The 19,813-nt window shown below is 38.0% G+C and overlaps 2 protein-coding genes across 3 annotated transcripts; one reads left to right on the top strand and one right to left on the bottom strand.

Moving 5' to 3' along the window:
* Positions 1-3,240: 3,240 nt before the first annotated feature.
* On the bottom strand, positions 3,241-9,963 carry exoc8 (exocyst complex component 8). The gene is made up of 4 exons (XM_030128953.1): positions 8,675-9,963; positions 7,563-7,816; positions 5,979-6,227; positions 3,241-3,983 (listed from the first exon to the last, which is right to left on the bottom strand). The coding sequence occupies exons 1-4, from the start codon at positions 9,819-9,821 to the stop codon at positions 3,576-3,578; spliced, it is 2,058 nt and encodes a 685-aa protein (XP_029984813.1). The 5' UTR covers positions 9,822-9,963; the 3' UTR covers positions 3,241-3,575.
* A 1,622-nt stretch (positions 9,964-11,585) lies between these two features.
* On the top strand, positions 11,586-18,772 carry sprtn (SprT-like N-terminal domain). Of its 2 annotated transcripts, none has more exons than XM_030129100.1 (5): positions 11,586-12,160; positions 12,262-12,361; positions 14,338-14,466; positions 14,545-14,822; positions 17,545-18,772. In XM_030129100.1, exons 1-5 carry the CDS (start codon positions 11,838-11,840, stop codon positions 18,485-18,487), a joined length of 1,773 nt encoding a protein of 590 aa, XP_029984960.1. In that variant the 5' UTR covers positions 11,586-11,837; the 3' UTR covers positions 18,488-18,772. The 2 variants fall into 2 exon arrangements, with proteins under 2 accessions (XP_029984960.1, XP_029984959.1); XM_030129099.1 differs by having other exon boundaries at positions 11,587-12,160; positions 14,545-14,827; positions 17,550-18,772.
* Positions 18,773-19,813: the final 1,041 nt, after the last annotated feature.

The raw sequence follows: 19,813 nt of genomic DNA, 5'->3' as shown, positions 1-19,813 counted from the left end.
TTATCAGTATTCGTTGCTTTAAGAGAAAAACAAAAATACATATTGTGCATCTACCTATATGTAGTTGTTGTTGTTTTTTTTTACATTTTCAGCCACAAGAGGGCACTATTGCCTCAAAAGCCTGTGGACAGAACTGATTTGAGTATTATTTAATGTTTTCCATACAGTGTGTTTGGAATTGTCCAAATAAGGTCAGAACTGTCACAGTTTAGTCTAAGCCGTGGATCAACAGCAACTTAGCAAAGATAATGACATCCCATAATAACTTTATACCTTCATAAGCCACAGAATCAAACTCACTCGTGTAGAAGAAACAACATCTCATCATCAAACTCCATTCTTTACATTTACAGCTGTGTCCAGTGGAGAAAACAACATTAATGCAACTTTAATTTTCCCTCTGTGTTGTCATTATCAAGCACATGTTTGACTTTTTTAAAAATCCTTACGAGGCGTAAAGGTCATTTCAGTTCAAATATGATAGTTTTTTTTTTTAAACTAAACTGTATTAAGCACATAGAAAAACTAGTCTGATGATCAGATTTATCCGTTGTAACCAGTGTGAAATGGATTTTTCCACCAAATATTCATGGTAATAATGTGTAAGACATTCTTTGTTTTAGGAATCAAAGAATTCACAGAAACTCTCAGCCACAGGTGTCAAACATGCAGCCCACGGGCCAAAACCGGCCCACCACAGGGTCCAATCTGGCACGCAGGATGAATCTGTGAAATGCACAAATTACATTGGAGATGTTAATCATTGTAGTTCAGGTTCCACATTCAGACCAACATGATCTCAAGTAGTAAAATACTATCATAATAACCTAGAAATAATGAAAACTGCAAATTTTCTCTTTCTTTTTGTGTAAAATTACATGAAAATATTCACATTTACAAACTGTACAGGGTGGGGAAGCAAAATGTACAATATTTTGAGGCAGGGATTGAAAGACAGTGTATGATCAATTAGTTTATTGAAAGTCATGAGAATTTATTTGCCACAAGAAAATGTACATAATAGAAAATGTTTTTATTCTATGTGTCCTCCTTCTTTCTCAATAACTGCCTTCACACGCTTCCTGAAACTTGCGCAAGTGTTCCTCAAATATTGGGGTGACAACTTCTCCCATTCTTCTTTAATAGTATCTTCCAGACTTTCTGGTAATAGTTTTGCTCATAGTCATTCTCTTCTTTCCATTATAAACAGTCTTTATGGACACTCCAACTATTTTTGAAATCTCCTTTGGTGTGACGAGTGCATTCAGCAAATCACACACTCTTTGACGTTTGCTTTCCTGATTACTCATATGGGCAAAAGTTTGTGAAAAGGTATGGATAATAGTGTTAGGTATGATTATGACATCAATATATGTTTGGTTTCAAAACAATTGATGTAGTGCCTGCTGAGAAAAAACAACTAAATGTTCATTGTACATTTTGCTTCCCCACCCTGTACTTTTACAAAAAATTTGAACCTGAACAAATATGAACAAACTGAAATGTCTTAAGAAAAGTGAGTGTAATTTTACCAATATTCTGCCTGTTACTAAATGTTTTGTGTATTTGTAATTGTAATGTAACTTGTAATGCACAGGTGTAAATGATGAACTCACGTATAATATTGTTAAAAATGCACTTATTTTTCTTAAAATATTTCAGGTTGTTCATGTTATTCAGGAAACTTTGTAGATGTAAACATTTTCATAATGTAATTTTACTTTTTTTCGCTTATTATTTTACTGGTCCGGCCCAATTGAGATCATATTGGCCTGAATGTGGCCCCTGAACTAAAATGAGTTTGACATCCCTGCTCTAAACAAAAAACTACTTTTAGGGCAAACATTTGACACAAATATTTATTCTTTAATATTTATGCCTTTTCAGCGATGCTTTTTAACCAGTTTGAGCATGCAACAATACTGTTTATTAGTACCCAGGGTTCCTACAGGCTTCTACAAATTAAATTTAAGACCTTTTAAGGACTACTTAAACAGAATTTAATGCCAATTTCACGGCCATACTGGCAAAAATTTGTCATTTCTCACTGGGGGCTGCAAAGTTAGTGATTATCTGCTTCCTAATTTCAGTATAAATGATCAGGTTGAAACAGGTGGAACTGAGTCGACTAACGTTACTTTCTTTGCAGCTCAGACATTTAACAGACACATTTAAACACAACACCTCCAACAAGTTTATAGCAACATAACTTAAAACCTACCATATTAAATGTAATACCTTTTAAAGACTTTTTTAAGGTATTAAATGCAGATTTGTAAATTCAAGACTTTTAAGATTTTTTAAGAACCTGCAGGAACTCTGAGTACCGGTACAGCCTGAAGTTTCAAACTGGATGAGTTTGATTTTCTTTATCGTTGTCCATAAGCACATTAAGTAACGGAAAAACATCTCTATAGTATCTTACACAGATATTTTGCTTTGACTTGGTAGAAACATTAATCGTTTAATCAAATGTGTACACAAATTAGTGCAAAATATTCTTAAATAAATCAGCTTTTATGCCCAAACAGATGTATTTATCGCACATTTTCCTAATTTGGTCATCTTGAAGTCTTTACCTCAGGTGCCCTTTAATTATCATTATTATCTAATGTGACAGTTATGAGGGTTTATTTTTATTTTTATTTGAGTTGATATTAACCATTGTAGTGCAGGTAATGGTAACATTCTGCTGGTCATTTTCACATTTTTTGTTTTTGCCCTGGGATTGTTTCATACTGGATAAATATAAGAGAAATCAGATTAATAATCAGTTTGAAGGAGGGAGTAAAATAGCAGTAACTAGGAAATGGTTGAACAAAGAGGCTCCAAAAGTCACTGAATGGACAGGATGTAACATTTTACTTTTTTTTTTTTTTTTTGGGAGAAATGGCACAAATAAATGTGGAATCCTGGAAAAACATTTGAATATGAAGTGACCTATGTCTGTTTTTTCTGTTTCATTTCTTAATGTTAAAAAGCAACTGAAAAGGACTATTTTATGAAAAATTTTAGTGTTTTATGTCAATTGATGTTTTTTTTTTTTATAAACTATATCAATTTTTTGTTTTCATTTTTGTGTGTTTTGTTTATTTGCTTGAGGAGGTATTCATAAAAGCCTTTTAGCTTCTAACCTCTCCTGTACAATAGTGTTACATGCATAATTCTTTCTTTCTAATTGTTGTTTGTAATGTGCAAATAAATAAAATAAAATGTAGAAAAAGATGCACAGATGTTAAATGTATTTTTATTTCTTTATTTATTAGTATTATCATTTTCTAAGTCATTCATCCTCGGTTTGGCCTGTTTGTCATTCAGTCTATTGTTTTCTTCTCACAAAAAACAGTTAAAAAAAAAACAAACTCAATCATACAAATGCGCTTGTGTTGGTAGACTATCTGAATTATCTGGACAATATTGCACTTAACAGACAAACCATGATTAGCATTAAAAGCAGGAGAAAACGGTGCTTTAAACCCTCTGACTGGTAGTGGAAGTGTTTTTCACAGGCTACATTTCCTCATTACAGTCTCACATCTTTAGTCAAATGTACAAAACGGTAAACGAACTCAGTCTCAGACCACCGACGTGGTGCTCTCCGGGTTGATCCGAACCGGCCTGGTGCTCTTCCTCAGGTCCTGCAGCTGTTTGGCGGGTTTGCCCACGCCCTCCTCGAAGCGCCGCTCCACCACGGGCAGCACCGTGTCGTGGAGGAAGGTGGCGTTCTGCAGGATGAAGGCCTTCTTCTCGGGGTCCTGTTCGCATCGGAGGCTGTAGTCCACGTGCTGCACGGCCACCAGGATGATCTCCCTCAGACTCTCCAGCAGAACCATGTGCAGCTCAGGGAAGTAGAGCTTCAGACCCTCCTCCAGGAAGCTCATCATCTGCTTGGTGAAGGCCACCACCGTGTAGCTCAGGTTCACCCAGCAGTCGTCGCCGGTGTACTGCTCGAAGGTGCCCATGCCACAGGTCCGCATCTCATCCTTCAGAGGAACACAGTCACATGACGGTTCATGTTACCGGAAGATTTGGACGAATATTACATCACAGCTCAACATTCAGTACAAACCCATGAAGACCCAGTGGTACTTTTATGGCAGTCCCCAACAAGGTTATAATAGTTTGGGATTTTTCATTATAGTTTAGTTTTATTTAGTTTTGACTTTTTTTCTCTAATTCAGTTCGTTTTAATTCATTTTTAGAGCAGGTTTGCTAGTTTTTATTAGTTTTCATTTTTTTCTAAATGCTTAGTTTTAGTTTAGTTTTAGTATTAATACACACATACACACATAAAGCGACTGAAGAAGACAGTAAATTTTAATGTGCAAAATTTTAAACAAGTCAGACCCTTCTTGACTCTACATGCTTCTAAGATGTTTTTACACTCCATGATTTTCTCTCATATTGAATACTGTAGAACTTCCTGGTCACTTGCTGCTGGCACATCACTCAAACCCATAGAATCACTTTTTTAAAAAGCCATAAAAATATTTGATAAAAAAAAAACATTTAATTTTCACCACTGCATTGTTTTAGAAAAATATAAATTTCTTAATTTTAATAATTTTGTGAATTTTAAAAATGCTTGCCTGATATATAAAGTCTTCCATGGACTTGCCCCTCCTCCCTTGACAGATTTGATCAAATCCCACTCTGTCAGTGGGAGGGGCCACCAGGGCCACAGCTCAAGGAGACTGGGAGGTGCCACGCAGGCGCACGACATTTGGACAAACTACACTTTCAGTCACTGGGACTGAATATTGGAACAGTTTACCGCTCAACATAAGAGACTCACAATCATATGCCTCCTTCAAATCACAACTTAAACATTGGATGAAGGAAAACCAAGCCTGTGACCATCAGTAGATCATCCTCACTGTGTTGTTCTGTGTGTTTTAGGATGTTTTGCATTTCTGTCTACTGTCTTTTTATGATGTCTTTTACAATATTTTGCCTTTTTGTCAACTGTCTTTCTTGTCACCTGCCTAGGGACTACAGATGGAAATTAGCACTGCTGCTACAATATGGCATATTTACAGCTGCAATTGTTGTAGGTGTTCATTAATATGCACTGTCCCTAATAAATAAATAAGTTTTAGTTTTGTCGTATATTTTATCTTCTTCGCTGTTGTATTCAAATAAACCCCAGACAGGACTCTAGTGCTTTCTCCCAACTTGAGTCTCCATGTTTCCAGGTAGAGTGGGGATGAGAAGATGATTCTAAACAAGTGACGAGAAGTGACGTACCATGAAGTGCTGTATGGTGCCGCTAGCCAAAATTGCTAGAGCAAAATAAATTGCTTTCGTATCAATCTGACATTGACAAAGATGAAAACGAAGGGAATTTTATCCATAATTTTTATACATAGTTAGTTTTGTAAGCACACAATACAGTTTCAGTTATTTATCATTTTTTTCCATTTAATTATAGTTTTTATTTATTTCAGTTAACGAAAATGTTTTTTCAATTCTAGATTAAACTCTTTTCAAGCGTGTCTTTTTAATGCACTTTTTTTTATTTTAATGTTAATTTTAATGTATGATTTTAATATAACTGTCTTTCTTTTACTCTGTGAATGCGTTTTAAAATCATGTTTTATCTCTGATGATTTTAATGGGTTTTTTTTCCCCTTTTTCAATTTGAATGTGATTTCAACGTCTTGCTTTTATTCTTCTGTGATTTTCTTATGCCTTTGTAAAGCACTCAATTACCCTGTGTATGAATAGAGCTATACAAATAAACTTGCCTTTCTATCTATCTATCTATCTATCTATCTATCTATCTATCAACTGATGGATTTTCCAGAATATTGAACGCTTTTTACCATAAACTCAGACAGAATCTTTCTAAAATACTTAGATGTTTCAGATTTCAGAGGAATTTGTGTCGATTTCTAACCTTTTCTGACTAAATTACAACTATTTACTCAGAAGAAAATGTGAAAAATCAAGACATGCATCAGAGAAACCAAAGCCACCTTCAGTTTAGCCAAAGCCTCAGGGGTCATGAGGTTCATCCTCCTCCACATCTCCTCGGAGTTTCGGTGCTTAGTGGCTTCGATGATGATGTCCTTGTAGCTCTGCAGTGCTGCCTTGATGTCTTTGACCAGCAGGGACTGGAGGGTGAAGGTCAGGTCCAGGCCAATCTCCGTCAGCTGCTGACAGTGCTCCTTGGCCACTTTAACACACTCTGCGGCTGTGGACAGACTCTCCTTACTGTCAAACACCTGAGGAAGACAACGGTTCACTTTAATGGGTATGACTGGTGTTTTTTTTTCAACAGGAAAAACATTTTTTAAATATTGAACTGGGGTGAACATTGATGTTGATTTAACTTTGCATTAAAGTGGTTCTATGTTGTATTGACATTTGAAACTCTCACCAGTAGGGGTCAGTCTGGTACCAGAACACACTTTGGACCAAAACCACCAATGAACCAACCCTATGTATCCACAGACTGTATCAGTCACTGAATAAAGTATAAAGGTGATTGCTTACACACATCTGTATTATGGTATCATCAAGTTTTTCTTCTTCAAACTAAAACTCAGATTGTTATTTTCATAGTCGCTCAAAATAACAATGTGTTTTGTAATCTGTGCCAGCTGATAGTTTACATTATAGCTCTGTTAGCTTAGCTGTTTTTCGATTTAAAACAGCCACAGGAAAACCACAAATCACCTCCGTTTTCTGTTTGGTTTGTGTTGTCAGTAGCTGAACTAAAGATCTGTTTGGAATCCAGTCTAATCCAATCCAATCTACTTAATTTATATAGCACATTTAAACAAAAAGAACATTTCCAAAGTGCTACACATCATAAAAACAATAAAACAATTTAAAGAAATACACTAAAAACAATAAATAAGTACATAAAACTACAACAATGCTCTAAATAAAACAATAAAATTAAATAGTTAAAAGTAATAAAATAAATATGAAATGAATGAATGAATGAATGAATGAATGAATGAATGAAAGACATAGAGGACCACACAACTCACACAGAGTTAAAAGCCAGAGCATAAAGGTGGGTCTTAAGATGAAACTTAAAACATTCCACTGTGTGGGACAAACAAGGTCAGAACTGTCACAGTTTAGTCTGAACCGTGGATAAACAAACGGCAACTTAGCAAAGATAATAACATCCCATAATAACTTCATACCTTCATAAACTTCATAATCAAAGTCACCCATGTAGAAGAAATGCTGCCATTTCAGCATCAAACTCCATTCTTTACATTTACAGCTGTGTCCAGAGGAGAAAACAACAGTGATTCTAGGTTTTATCACCGAGTCACTATTTTTGACTCTAGAAAGTTGTTTCTATATGGTTCTCATCCTGTCTAGTCAATTTCTGACACGTTGGTCAAGGCCTCATGACTCTCTACTCCCTCTAGTGGTCACATAAATGCCCTGGCCCATCAATGGAAATGAATTCACTTCATATTTCTATAATCCAATCCAATGGCCTCTGTCACAGAACTTCACAGCTCTTTATTCTAAACACTCTCATGATCATTTTCTACCACATAAAGACCCTTCATGTCTCCTCCTCTTCCTACCTGTTTGCTGAAGGCGTCCACAAACATCCTCATGGCTGATCTGGACCAGACCACGAAGGCCGAGTAGCAGCCCGTGTTCCCTGCAAAGTCCATCTCGAACTCTTTGGCCGTTTCCAGCAAACTGGTAAAGAAGATGTTGCAGAGTTTGTGGATGTAGAGCAGAGTGGCTCCTTCGATGCGAAGCTGCCGGATGGCCGTCTGGACGGCGGCAGCACGGTTCTTCAGAAACAGTTCGCATGCTTTGGTGGACTGACCTGGAACACAGTCAAAAACAATTCAATTTTAATTGAAATATATGATGAGACTGTGCAGATATTTTCAAGAATTTGCTGGTCCTAAAATGCACTACACCATTTTTAGGAATGTGCTATAGTCCTGAACGAGTGAGACGAAACATAACAAATAGTCTTCATATAGATTTAAATGAAATAAAAAATTGTAATCAATTCAGAAAATACTAGGTTCTGTTTTATTGTTCATATTTTTCAAAGTCTTTAAAGCTGTAGTTAGGGCTGACTGATAAAACAGTAATGATAATTACTGCAATATCATCCTAGATTATGTTGTGTTATGTACATTGTGATTTATTTATTTGAATATGACATGATCATTTTCCTTTCAGATTAAAGGCTGCTATTGTCATACTTATTGCAATCTATTATTATTTGTATGGGTGTGTTTGTTTACACTGTCAAGGTTTTTTTTTGTTTTACTGAATTAAATGATAATTGTTCTGACCATAAAGAATAATTTAAAACTACAAATAAATGTCTGTTTTCTTTGTCAATCACTCACTATCAAAAGTCTGCCTTTAAACCTAAAAGAAATAATGCAATGATTTAACATGTCTAGCGATAATCTCAGATATCAACTGGACATTCTGACTGAAGCTGTATGTGTGAAACACCAAAGCCTCCACTGATAATTCAAATAAGTGATTTACAAGTATTCATGATGGATGGAAAAACAGTAAACACAGATGAACAGAGTGAATTAGGAACAGTCAACCTATTTTACAACTGCAGTGAAGAAGACCTTCAACCAGGATCACAATGTGGTTTAAGAGTGTAAATATCAACTGGACCAGGATGTCTTCTGTATGAAACACAAACCTAGTCTGATGAGCTGGGACACGGCTCGCCTGGTGGCCTTGGGTCCACCCCGAAGTGACCGATCTGGAGACAGCTCAAACACCAAGACCTCTGTCAGCTGCCGAACCCGCTCATCCACTTTGGACCTGAGCTCTTTGACCTTCTGGGTGACCGGCTGGTCTTTGAGATACTCATTGAGCTTGTCCAGCAGGTCCACGGCGCCCTCAAAGTCTCTCTGGGCGATGCACACGTCCAGGTCCTCAGGGAGCTCCTGGATCCACTCCAGGGTGAGATCCACATTTTCTTCTACGTCAGCCGGCTCATCATCCACGTCAAAGGGGTTGGTGGACACCTCAGCTCGTACAGGAGAAGTGGGGACCTCCTCTTCTTTCTTGTGCCTGTCCTTGGTCACTTTATTCTTCTTGGTTTCATCCAGGATCTCCAGCCACTCCTTTTTGACTTTGCTGTTCTCGGCCTGAAAGATGCGGCTGTCTGGGAACATCAGGATCTTGAACATGTCCTTCATGGGAGGGTTGTCCTTTACGTTGACCACAGCAAAGCTCTCCAGGTCATACAGGGCGTTGTATTTGTACTTGACAGTGCCACGGCGGTTGGGCAGCCAGGTAGCAATAAGCAGACAGTCATTCATGAGGAAAGCATGGACTCTCTGGATGGGGGACATGTTGTCAACATCAAACTCAGCCAGATCTCCATTGTAGATTAAATGCCTCCCTGGTGTGTCCATGATGTTTTTACCCCCTTCCACTTTCTCCAGCAGAGAAGTGAGTGTCCTCTGCTTCAGCTCCTCTGTCTCTTTAGGGAAAGCAGCCTGCATCTCCTTGGAGGTCTCATCCTTATCTGTGGACAGCAGAGCCTGGGTGATGCTCTCCATGATGCTCTTCTGCTCAGTCAGGATGTGACTCAGCTGGTACATCTCACTCTCCAGATACGAAATCTCCTTAGCGGTCTCTATGAACTGCCTGTAATTCTTGTAGACATTTTTCTTCAGGTTCTGGGCCGTTTCATCAGCTAAGTTTTGGATTTTCTGCCGATGCTCCTGCAGGTCTCTGTCGCCGTCGGACTGCTGCGACAGTTGCTTCACGTAATTCTGAGGGTCGAAATTTGGCGATTCCAGCAGTTTACGAAGTCGGTTGCCCGTTTCCGACATTTCCTATCGTGTTTATTTTACAGCTATGGACAAAATTGGAAGCTAACGACTAGAGCAGTGACAAAAAAAAAGCAGTTTATCCTACAGTCCTTGTTTCATATCCGCCTGCAACCCAAAACAGGAAGCAGCGCCGCCCTGAACGTCACGGGATCAAAAGAAAAAGGTTGGCCGAAAAATTGGACCCGGAGTTATTGAGTAGCAAATTAGACCCGAAGTTATTGGCCGACAATTTAAATCCGAAGATATTGGCCAACAAATTAGACCCAGAGTTAATGTTATTCATGTACATTCGTACGACCTAAACTTACTTTATTATCGACAAATGATCGTGTATGTTTTCGTTGAATTTGACCAAAATTTAAACTGTGACTACAAGAAACAATTATTTTCATTGTCAGTTATTTGGGCTCTAAAATCTAAACAAAGGTGAAAAACATTTGGTCCGCATCATACATAATCAATTTAAACTCATGGAGGAGGGAAAAAAAACAGAAATTATATTACTTTAAAAAGGTTGAATACCAAGCATATTCTTTTTTCATGAAAGCTGACTAAACCCTATAAAATGATGATCCAAATGGTATCAAATACATGTTTGTTAATTTTATAGTTGACAAGTAATCAATTGATCACATGATTGTCACAGCCCGAAATATACCTAAATGTTCTGTGATAACTTTATTATTTTAAGGAAATTTTGTATCCATAAATATGTAACTTTTTACAACCGACAATACTTATCAAATATTTTATTTCTTCAATATTTGATTGTGATGAATAACTTGCTGTTAAAAATACAATTCCTATAGGCTTTCCAAACATATTTATGGAATTGTTTAATTTTTTTTTTTTTTTTTACACAAGGTTTTCACTGTTACAAGTTGTTGTTTGTTGAAAAGAGTATTTATAGATAGCAAGTTACATAGGTTTAAAATGGAAAAAACTAAACAAAACAAAAAAAAAACATAATTCTATGAATAAATGTTTTTGTAAAAATGTTTACAATTTCTAAAAGACATTTTCTTATTTTCAGGACAGCGGAACCGAAAACCCTTCAGTGAATGTTCAAATTGGCCAACTAATAAAATGAAGGGACTACTTATCCCACAATTAATTTCGTTGAGGTTTAAACAAGCGAATCTACGAGACTTACTTAAGTCAAGGCCGGAAACAAAAGCTTTCATTTGTTTCAAGAGCAAAATAATGGTGCGTTTAAATTATTACCACACTATACAAGCTAAATGTGGTTTTATCTGTTTTATTCTATTAGGTAGTTAGATATTGTATTGTAATTTATTAGTTACTCATCCTAGTAGTTATTCACGTATGTTTTGATGATGATGACTACGTAGTTTGATTAATAAAATATTTGTCAAACATCTTGCCTTATTTAGTTTTTTCCTCAACCCCTTTTTTATGTATAGAGCCTCTAAAGTCGTGCCTCTAAGTCATAGCCCTACTATACTTTATTTGGTACTTTTTGTAGCTGTTGTATTAATATTTTAGACGTTTTAATTTCTATTTTTAACCATTATTCAACGGTTTCACGGTGATTTTTTAAAAATAGAGCTGCATTAATAGTTTTCACTGGCCACTCACATTTTATTGCAATTTTTTTATTGTGTTTGTGTTAAAATTGTGTTTTAAGAATTGTTAATAAAAGTTATTTTTAAAAAAAATGAACTCGCATTTTAGTTGAATATTTTATTTTGGAATCCAGACCGGAAGCTCTATGGTTGTATTGCGATGAGTTGGACTCTGCGATTGTTGGCGCTAGACTCTGGACTGACGGCTAGCTTGTAAACACAAGATTGTCAAACCTGAAATCTTGTTTTTTTGCGGAAATCAGACAGCATACATTAATTATTTTATAAGTAGTATATATGTAGGTTTTTTAATGTCCCTGTAACGCTGTCACTTGATGATTGACAGACTAGTAGAAGCTAATTTAGCTAGTTAGCAGCTAGCCTAGCATTAGCTTCGATCAGCCTCAGTTTTTCTGGCACTGTTGTTATCATGGATGAGGACTTACTGCTCGCTATTCAGCTCCAGGAGCAGTTTGACAATGAATACCAGGACTCTTTACTTTCACCAAACGGATTTCAGGTCGATGGCTTCGGACAAAGCAGTAAGAAACGGAAAGTGGAGGTAGCAGGAGGTGGTGGCAGTGATGTTGTCCCCTACATGCAGCCCCAGAGGCCAATGTCTGTCGTGGACGAGTCATGGGAGATGCTGGACCCGAATCCCGATGTCAGAGCCATGTTCCTGGAGTTCAATGACACGTTCTTCTGGGGTAAACTCAGTGGGGTCGAAGTGAAGTGGAGCCCGAGGATGACACTGTATGAAACTGGTGAAATTGTGATGTTTTGGGATATGACAGTGTAAACCTAAGCTGCTGTGTTTCTGATGTCTCTTTCTTTACCTGTGTGTTTTCTGTCAGGTGTGCTGGTGTGTGTTCATATGAGGGTCGAGGTGGACTGTGTTCAATCAGACTCAGTGAACCTCTGCTGAAGCTCAGACCGAGAAAAGACTTGGTGCAGGTGAGGTGGAAACGTACACAAATCACCATTTTCTACAGCTGTGGTTGGTACTTTATCCTCAATCCTGTACTAACAGGATCCTTAACGTCCTTAGAATTACATTGCAGAAGTCTTATGTCACTGGGGTTAAGACTATATGTATTTATTTATCCCTCTTTTTTCACATACAAAAAAAATACAGGAAACATGCCTTAAACCACACATAAGAAACTGAACTTAATGAGTTATAAAGATTAAAGTCACTTGTTATGTCACAAATGCTGGACAGTAACAGGACAGCCAACAAAGAAGCAGTCAACATGAGTCACGTACAGTTACTTCATTTATTTCTGTAATAAATCAAAATGCAGGCTGCTACAAAACACAGACTTGAGAAATGTGGTGGAGGCTGGGACTTGAAGGTTGTGCCAAATAAATGAAATTAATGGAACAAAACAGGGCCTAACTGAGTGTCTAAATATATATTTACAAAAAAAAAAAAAAAGGAACGTAAAAGGAACACCTAAACTTCTCTACAAACTGCAGTTTCAAAACATACACTGGGTGGCACCAACCAATAACCCTAGTGAGTTAAACAAAAAAAGAAGCTACGTGAAATGCAAAAGTGTATAGGGCGCCCCAAACTCACCTAAGTCCCAAACCTCACACCAAATGGTCTTCAAACAAAAAGAAAATGGCTCATACAGAAGGACTGTGGCGTCAGCAGGAAGATGAAGAAAAAAGGGGGTGAAGTCCTCAGGGGTAAGCTTTTCAAAGGTGTTCATAGCTCTGATTGGCTGGCTGGAGTCTTGGTGGTCCAATCATAGGCGGATCAGCCTGCCCAGGTGGAAACCAATTTGTAATCACCTGCAGAAAAAAAAGGAAGGCGGGAAAACAGAAAAACACCACCCTCTGCTGTCTGACATGTAACATCACTATTTAGTGTGACCTCTGACCCTGTGATAACAGGCAGCACAAACAATAAAAAACATCAGACATGTGTTGAATGAAACCTGGTGTAAAACATCAGAAAATCAATTCACATTGCAAATGCTCCCATTTGTTCCAAGATGTGTGAAGTATATTTGTGAATTTCCAGCTGGAATGAATAAAATGTCTATCAAAAGGGTTGAAGTCATGTTAAGTGCAAAGGGAGGTCCCTCTAGATACGACCACTTTGGTTAATAGAAGCGTTTTTTTTTGCTGACACTTGTTTTTACTGCTGTACATACAGTAGCAGAAAAAAATATTAGAAGACCCCTTGTTTTCTTCAGTTTCTTGTTAATTTTAATGCCTGGTACAACTAAAGGTACATTTGTTTGGACAAATATAATGATAACAACAAAAATAGCTCATAGTAATTTAATTTCAGAGCTGATATCTATCCATTTTCCATGGTTTCTTGATAATAACCAAAATCAATATCTATGGCATTGTACTGACAAAAACAGTGCTTTTAGGCATTCCATGTTTTCTTTTCTGTCCGTTTTAGTCACATGTTACACACAGGAGTTAATACTTGATTACATAACTATTGTTTTTGATGACTTCTGATGATCTAATTATTTTTTCCACAACTGTACTGCACATATATCCACATTGGATCTTAAAAGACTGACAAATGCGTGTGTGTGGTCATTAGAACTTTACTAAACCAGCAAACCTTATGTTGGACTTTTACACAGTACTGTAGTGTATGAGTAAATATGCAAAACATAATAGAGTAATGATATAATAGAGTAAATATGCAACAACAACAAAAATAGTCGGGGTGATAGACAGCCTCCTAGTGTTGTCTGTGTCATAAACAGCAGAAAACAGAGATAATTTTGTCCTCAGCACAGACACAGAGGGAGAGACATAGACAATGTACACATTTTCAGGTTTGTCGCCACTACTTTGGGCTGGAATCAGCATTCCAGTAATGACATTTTGAAGGCAATTTGGTGTCACACGCTCAGCCAGACTTCCTAATCTTTTTTCCTCTGTTTGTACAGACTCTGCTGCACGAAATGATTCACGCTCTCCTGTTCGTGACCCAGAACAACAGAGACCGAGATGGGCACGGACCCGAGTTCTGCAAACACATGAACCGTATCAACAAAGCCAGTGGGGCTAACATCACTGTACGCGTCTCCTCCTGTAAACTCTTTGAAATCAGATCGACTTATGGAATAAATAATGAAACCCTCTGGTCTTTTCAGGTCTTCCACAGTTTCCACGATGAGGTCGATGTGTATCGGCAGCACTGGTGGAGATGCGACGGGCCCTGTCAGAACCGAAGGCCCTTCTTTGGGTACGTGAAGAGGGCCATGAACCGGGCTCCGTCCCATCTCGACCCCTGGTGGGAGGACCACAGAAGGACATGTGGTGGGACTTACACTAAGATCAAGGAGCCTGAAGGATACAGCAAAAAAGGCAAGACCGGCGAGAAAAAGGATAAGAAGACGACGTCAGGAAACATGAAGTCTTCGAGTACGAGCAAAGGTGAGGAGCTGAAAGTACTGCTGTTTTCTTAACGACTTCCTTCTGAGTCTAAGTGCAGTGGTGGAAAAAGCTGTTGTTATATGGCATTAAGAATCACTCTTAAGCCATTGAACTCTGCCAGCATTGTTCCATTCTCTAAATCGACATGCCCCCTTCTGCACATTCTCTGTTCCATCTATTGATGTTTCAGCAGATAATGAAACTAGGGCTGCACGATTAATCGATTTTAAATTGAAATCGGATTTTTTAATTAGTACGATTTTTAAAAAAGGGAAATCGTAAAATCGATTTCATCTCTCTCGTACCTGCGGGCCGCGCGCTTGCGGGCTCCCGTAGGCTCCTCCTCCTATCAGTGACAGTGGTCTGTCACAGAAGTCTGTGTAATGACTGGACTTTAAATGTGTTATTGAGCCCGCAGTACTTATAGCAATGTAAGCCGTGGCTTCACGCACGGATCCCGCAACTGAAATAGAACTGCATGCGGATCACTCATCTTCCGTTGTCCCAGATTCGTACCGTACTGTCTTCTTCCGATCCGGGTCTGGGTCTCGGGGTCATCAGCCTCAGCAGAGGAGCCCACACAGCCCTGTGCCCACACACATCCACCAGCTCCACACATAGAATCCCTCCAGCGTGTCCTGGGTCGGTCTATTCCACGCACGGATCCCCCAGTTTAAATAGAACTGCATGTGGATCAGTCATATTAACGTGGTCAACGCACGCACGCACGCACGACTGATGCCTGTCACTGACTTACATTGGTATCACTTCTGTGGGCCCAGATACCCAGGAAAAAAAAAAAAAAAACATATGTATATATATATATATATATATATATATATATATATATATATATATATATATATATATATATATATATACATACATATTTACAATTTAGTCCTCTTATTTGCTAAATTTTTCATTCACAAATGTAAGTTCTGTTACACAAAACCAAATATTATTTATTTTTTGAAAGATGTTGAACTTTATTTAAAGCTGTTAGATAAATGTGGAAACAAAAAGGCTATAAAAAACATAAGTATTTGCTCTGATTTGGACATTGTATTATATAGTGTATTCCCCCTGACAAACTTCTGTTATTTTCTTGTTGTATACATTGTTTGTATACTCTACTTCATTCAATAAAGATTTAATTAAGAATAAAACTTCTGTGGGTTCATCACGTGATACCATCACAGATTTGAGGTCAGAGCAGTGCCTTGCATTGTTGGCTGCTCACGAAAACGACATGCTGACTTCTGTTGTCTTTTGTAGTTTTACCCAAAAATCAAAATCGAAAATCGAGTTTTTAGAGGAAGAAAATCGGGATTTTTTTTTTTTTTGCCAAAATCGTGCAGCCCTAAATGAAACACATGTAATTTGGATATTTTTTCTTATTAACAATAAACAAAAAAATCTTTTGCATTTGTTTGTGTCTGATGCAGTCACGCCTTTTGATTTTTTCCACAAATATTTAAGTAAAAAAACAAATAAAAATTGCTGGTTGGCTGAAGTTTCCAAGATACAGTCTTGGGTCAAAATGTGAAATTCGAGAATTAACGAAAGAATGGGTTTAACTCCAAGGGAATATTAGTGTCAGAGCTACCAGATCTACTTCAAAACACTGTCTGCACATGACAATACATTCACTTCACAGGTTCTATCTAGGGGAACATTTATAAATCTATTGAATAAATGGACATAAACCAATATATGTGTAATAACACCTTATCATATACCTTGAAAACATCAGCGAACCAGCACTTTGTCATTTGTTTTCCAGTCATTCTTATTAAAATATGTAACATTTAGCACATTTAGTCTCTAAGGCAGATAATGTCTAAAAAAAAAAAATGTAGACTGGTGTAATCAGACAGGTATTAGTAGAACACTGGAAACATGAACTGAAAATTGGACAAATGTGGCCTGACAATTGTTGGATCCCTATAATGGAGGGGTCTCAAACATATGGCACAGGGGCCAAAACCGTCCCGCCAAAGGGTCTAGTCTGGCCTGTAGGATGAATTAGTGAAATACAAAAATCACACTGAAGATATTAACAATCAAGGATGTTAAAATAATTTTAGGTTGATTCTGTGTAAAGTGGGTCAGACCAGTAAAATACTATCATAATAAACTATAAATAAGGAAAACTACAATTTTTTCTCTTTGTTTTAGTGTAAAAAAAGTAAAATTACACAAAATTTTTTTAGCCCTTTACAAAAAATGTGAACAACCTCAACAAAAACGAACAACCTGAAATGTCTCTAAGTGTAATTTTACTAATATTCTGCCTGTTACTAAATGTTTTGTGTATTTGTAGATCCACTGTGATCTCTAAAGTTGTACTGAACATGTGAAAATGAGAAGCTGAGGCCAAATAATGGCATAAGTTGTTAAAATTGCACTGTTTTTTCTTGATAAATTTAATTTTGTTCATGGTGGTTCACGTTTTTCACATTTTTTTAAAGGACAGTTTGTAGATGTAAACATTTTGATAATATAATTTAACTTTTTTCACTCTAAAACATAGAAGTTAGACATGCACATTTTGGAATTGATTTTATTTATATATTATTATGTTATTATTTTAATGATCCGGCCCACTTCAGGTCATATTGGGCTGTATGTGGCCCCTGAACTAACATGAGTTTGACTCCCTTGGTATCATGAACACATGCATCCAAATGAATGTAATGTGTATGTTTTGTTCTCTCAGGTTCCAGGTCACAGGACATCAGAAACATCATCCCCTTCAGTGGAAAAGGCTTTTCTCTGGGAGGGACGTCACAGACCTCCACATCTTCACCTCCACTTGTGTCTGTTGTGAAAACGTCGTCTTCTAGCCCCGCCTCACCTCCACAGAAAGTCCTCCCCCTTTCATCTCCTCGTAACAGCCTCACCTCCCCCGTCCGGTCTGGACTAGACGACCAAACCAAATGTATCTCCAGTGCCTCCCCCCCGGTCAGACCAGGAAACCCCTCCGGACAGAAGCCAAATATGAAGAAGTCCGTCAGCAACACCAGGGTTTTTGTCAACGTTACCGGCTCACCAGTGAGGATCTCAAAAGCAAACGGAGCGGAAAAGGTAAAACAGAGGTCCATTGATGAACTCTTTAACAACTCAAACCTGAGAAAACCCTCTAGTTCGTCGAATTCAGACTGGATGCCTACGTTAAGTGCCTCCTCTGACTTTCCTCGTTCAACTAAACCTAGTCCGAGCAAATCCACCCCATCTGTAGTTCCACCCAAGTCGAGCCCAAAAAAACCACAACAGTCCAAGTATTTCAGTGACTCTAACAGTAGTAATAATACATCTGGGGCTGCTGTCAGGGGTCAGGCCTCTAGAAAAAGGTCATGGGATGACGCGAGAAGCTCCGCCAGCATCTTCGACTTCTTCCAAAAGACGCTGAGCAGCAACTCAGCGGCATCAAGGGAATCGATAAACGCAAAATTACCTGCAATGCAGCAAAGAACTGCCAGCGCATCCTCCTCCTCTGCTTCGTCTCCTCATTCCTCTGCAGGACAGCACGGCGCTACCTCATCATCCTTATCTTCCTCTTCCTCCTCGGCTGCGCTGATGGTCAGCTGTCCCGTGTGCCAAGTGAAGGTACAGGAATCAAAGATCAACGAACATCTTGATTCGTGTCTCAGCTGAAGGAGGAGGAACATAAAAGGGAGGCTGCAATAAAAGTTAGAAGTTTCAGGTTTTAGTTTGAATGTTGAGAGAGTGTGGTTTTATCTGACATCACGGTACATCCTGGTTTTATGGCTTTTAGTTTAATTTCAACATCCAGGACAGCTATTAAAATGACATCACTGATTTTAAAGGGGTCATATTTATCCAAACCCACCTTTATTCGTCTGTGGTTCATTTATTTGTGTATTTGGACCCTAATAGTTCATACAGTTTGAATTTGAACCCTCCAGGTGCTGCAAAGCTATCTTTATATTCATTTCAGCAAAAATCGAGTGGATTTCTACAACCGGTTTTAATTCCTGCTTAATTTGTTACGTTTTGTAACTAGTTACGTCACGCCATTTGCACATATAAGGTCCAGACTTCCGATGAATATTTCTCCAGTACGACATAATTGTTTATCAGCAGCAGCGGTTGTAGTAAAAACTGAAAATATGTCCAAACTTTGAACCGATTACCTAAAATGTTCAGTTGTTGGTTGAACGGGACAGAGCAGCACAGCCAACAACCTGGAGGGGGCGGGGCCTGAAGTGGCTTATGTGCATTTAAAGGGCCAGTGCTCCAAACCACCTTTCTGGTGTCATTACTCAGAAATAGGGTTGAAGATGGACCTGTGGAGTTGAATGAATGAAGAATTCAGACCCAAGCAGAGCATTTACAGTTTATGGAGACCACAGGGAAATGTTGGAAAATGTATAATTCCATTTAAAAAAAAGCTAAATATCCCTCCTTTAAGAGAAAACACCACCAGGTCGGACAGCTCTCCTTACAGTTTTCTGTCACTTTATTATAACACAGAGCCTTTGTCCAGGTTAGATGTGTGATATTTTGTGCCTTTGTACAAAAATAGTGGCAGGATTTTTATAGTAAATTGATTGTTTTTCTAAGATTTAATCACATGACATTGAACAGGCATTCAAAGCATTTTTATTTGGCTGTTCTTCCTGTTTTAAATGTGTGATTTAATAAATATGTCTTCAACTTCCTCAGCTGTTGTACTGTTTTTCTGAGCTGCACCCTTTCCCTTAACCCATAAAGACCCAAACATTCACCAGCAACCAAATGCATCTACTGATCTAAACTGTTTAATAACTTCTGATCCATTAATCCTATCAATCCATGTAAATAATTGTTGTAAAATACAGTTATTCAGCTTTTCATGGTCATCAGATAGGACCCATTTGGACGTTCAGAGGCTCTGTAGTTACCGTGGAAACGCCGTCACAAGCACGTACTCAGGAGCTTTTATGAACCTGAAACAGACGACAGTTCACAACGGCACGT

The sequence above is a fragment of the Sphaeramia orbicularis genome, chromosome 24 (assembly GCF_902148855.1).
Source record: "Sphaeramia orbicularis chromosome 24, fSphaOr1.1, whole genome shotgun sequence".
Taxonomy (NCBI): domain Eukaryota; kingdom Metazoa; phylum Chordata; class Actinopteri; order Kurtiformes; family Apogonidae; genus Sphaeramia; species Sphaeramia orbicularis.
This window is presented reverse-complemented; position numbering and strand designations above follow the sequence as displayed.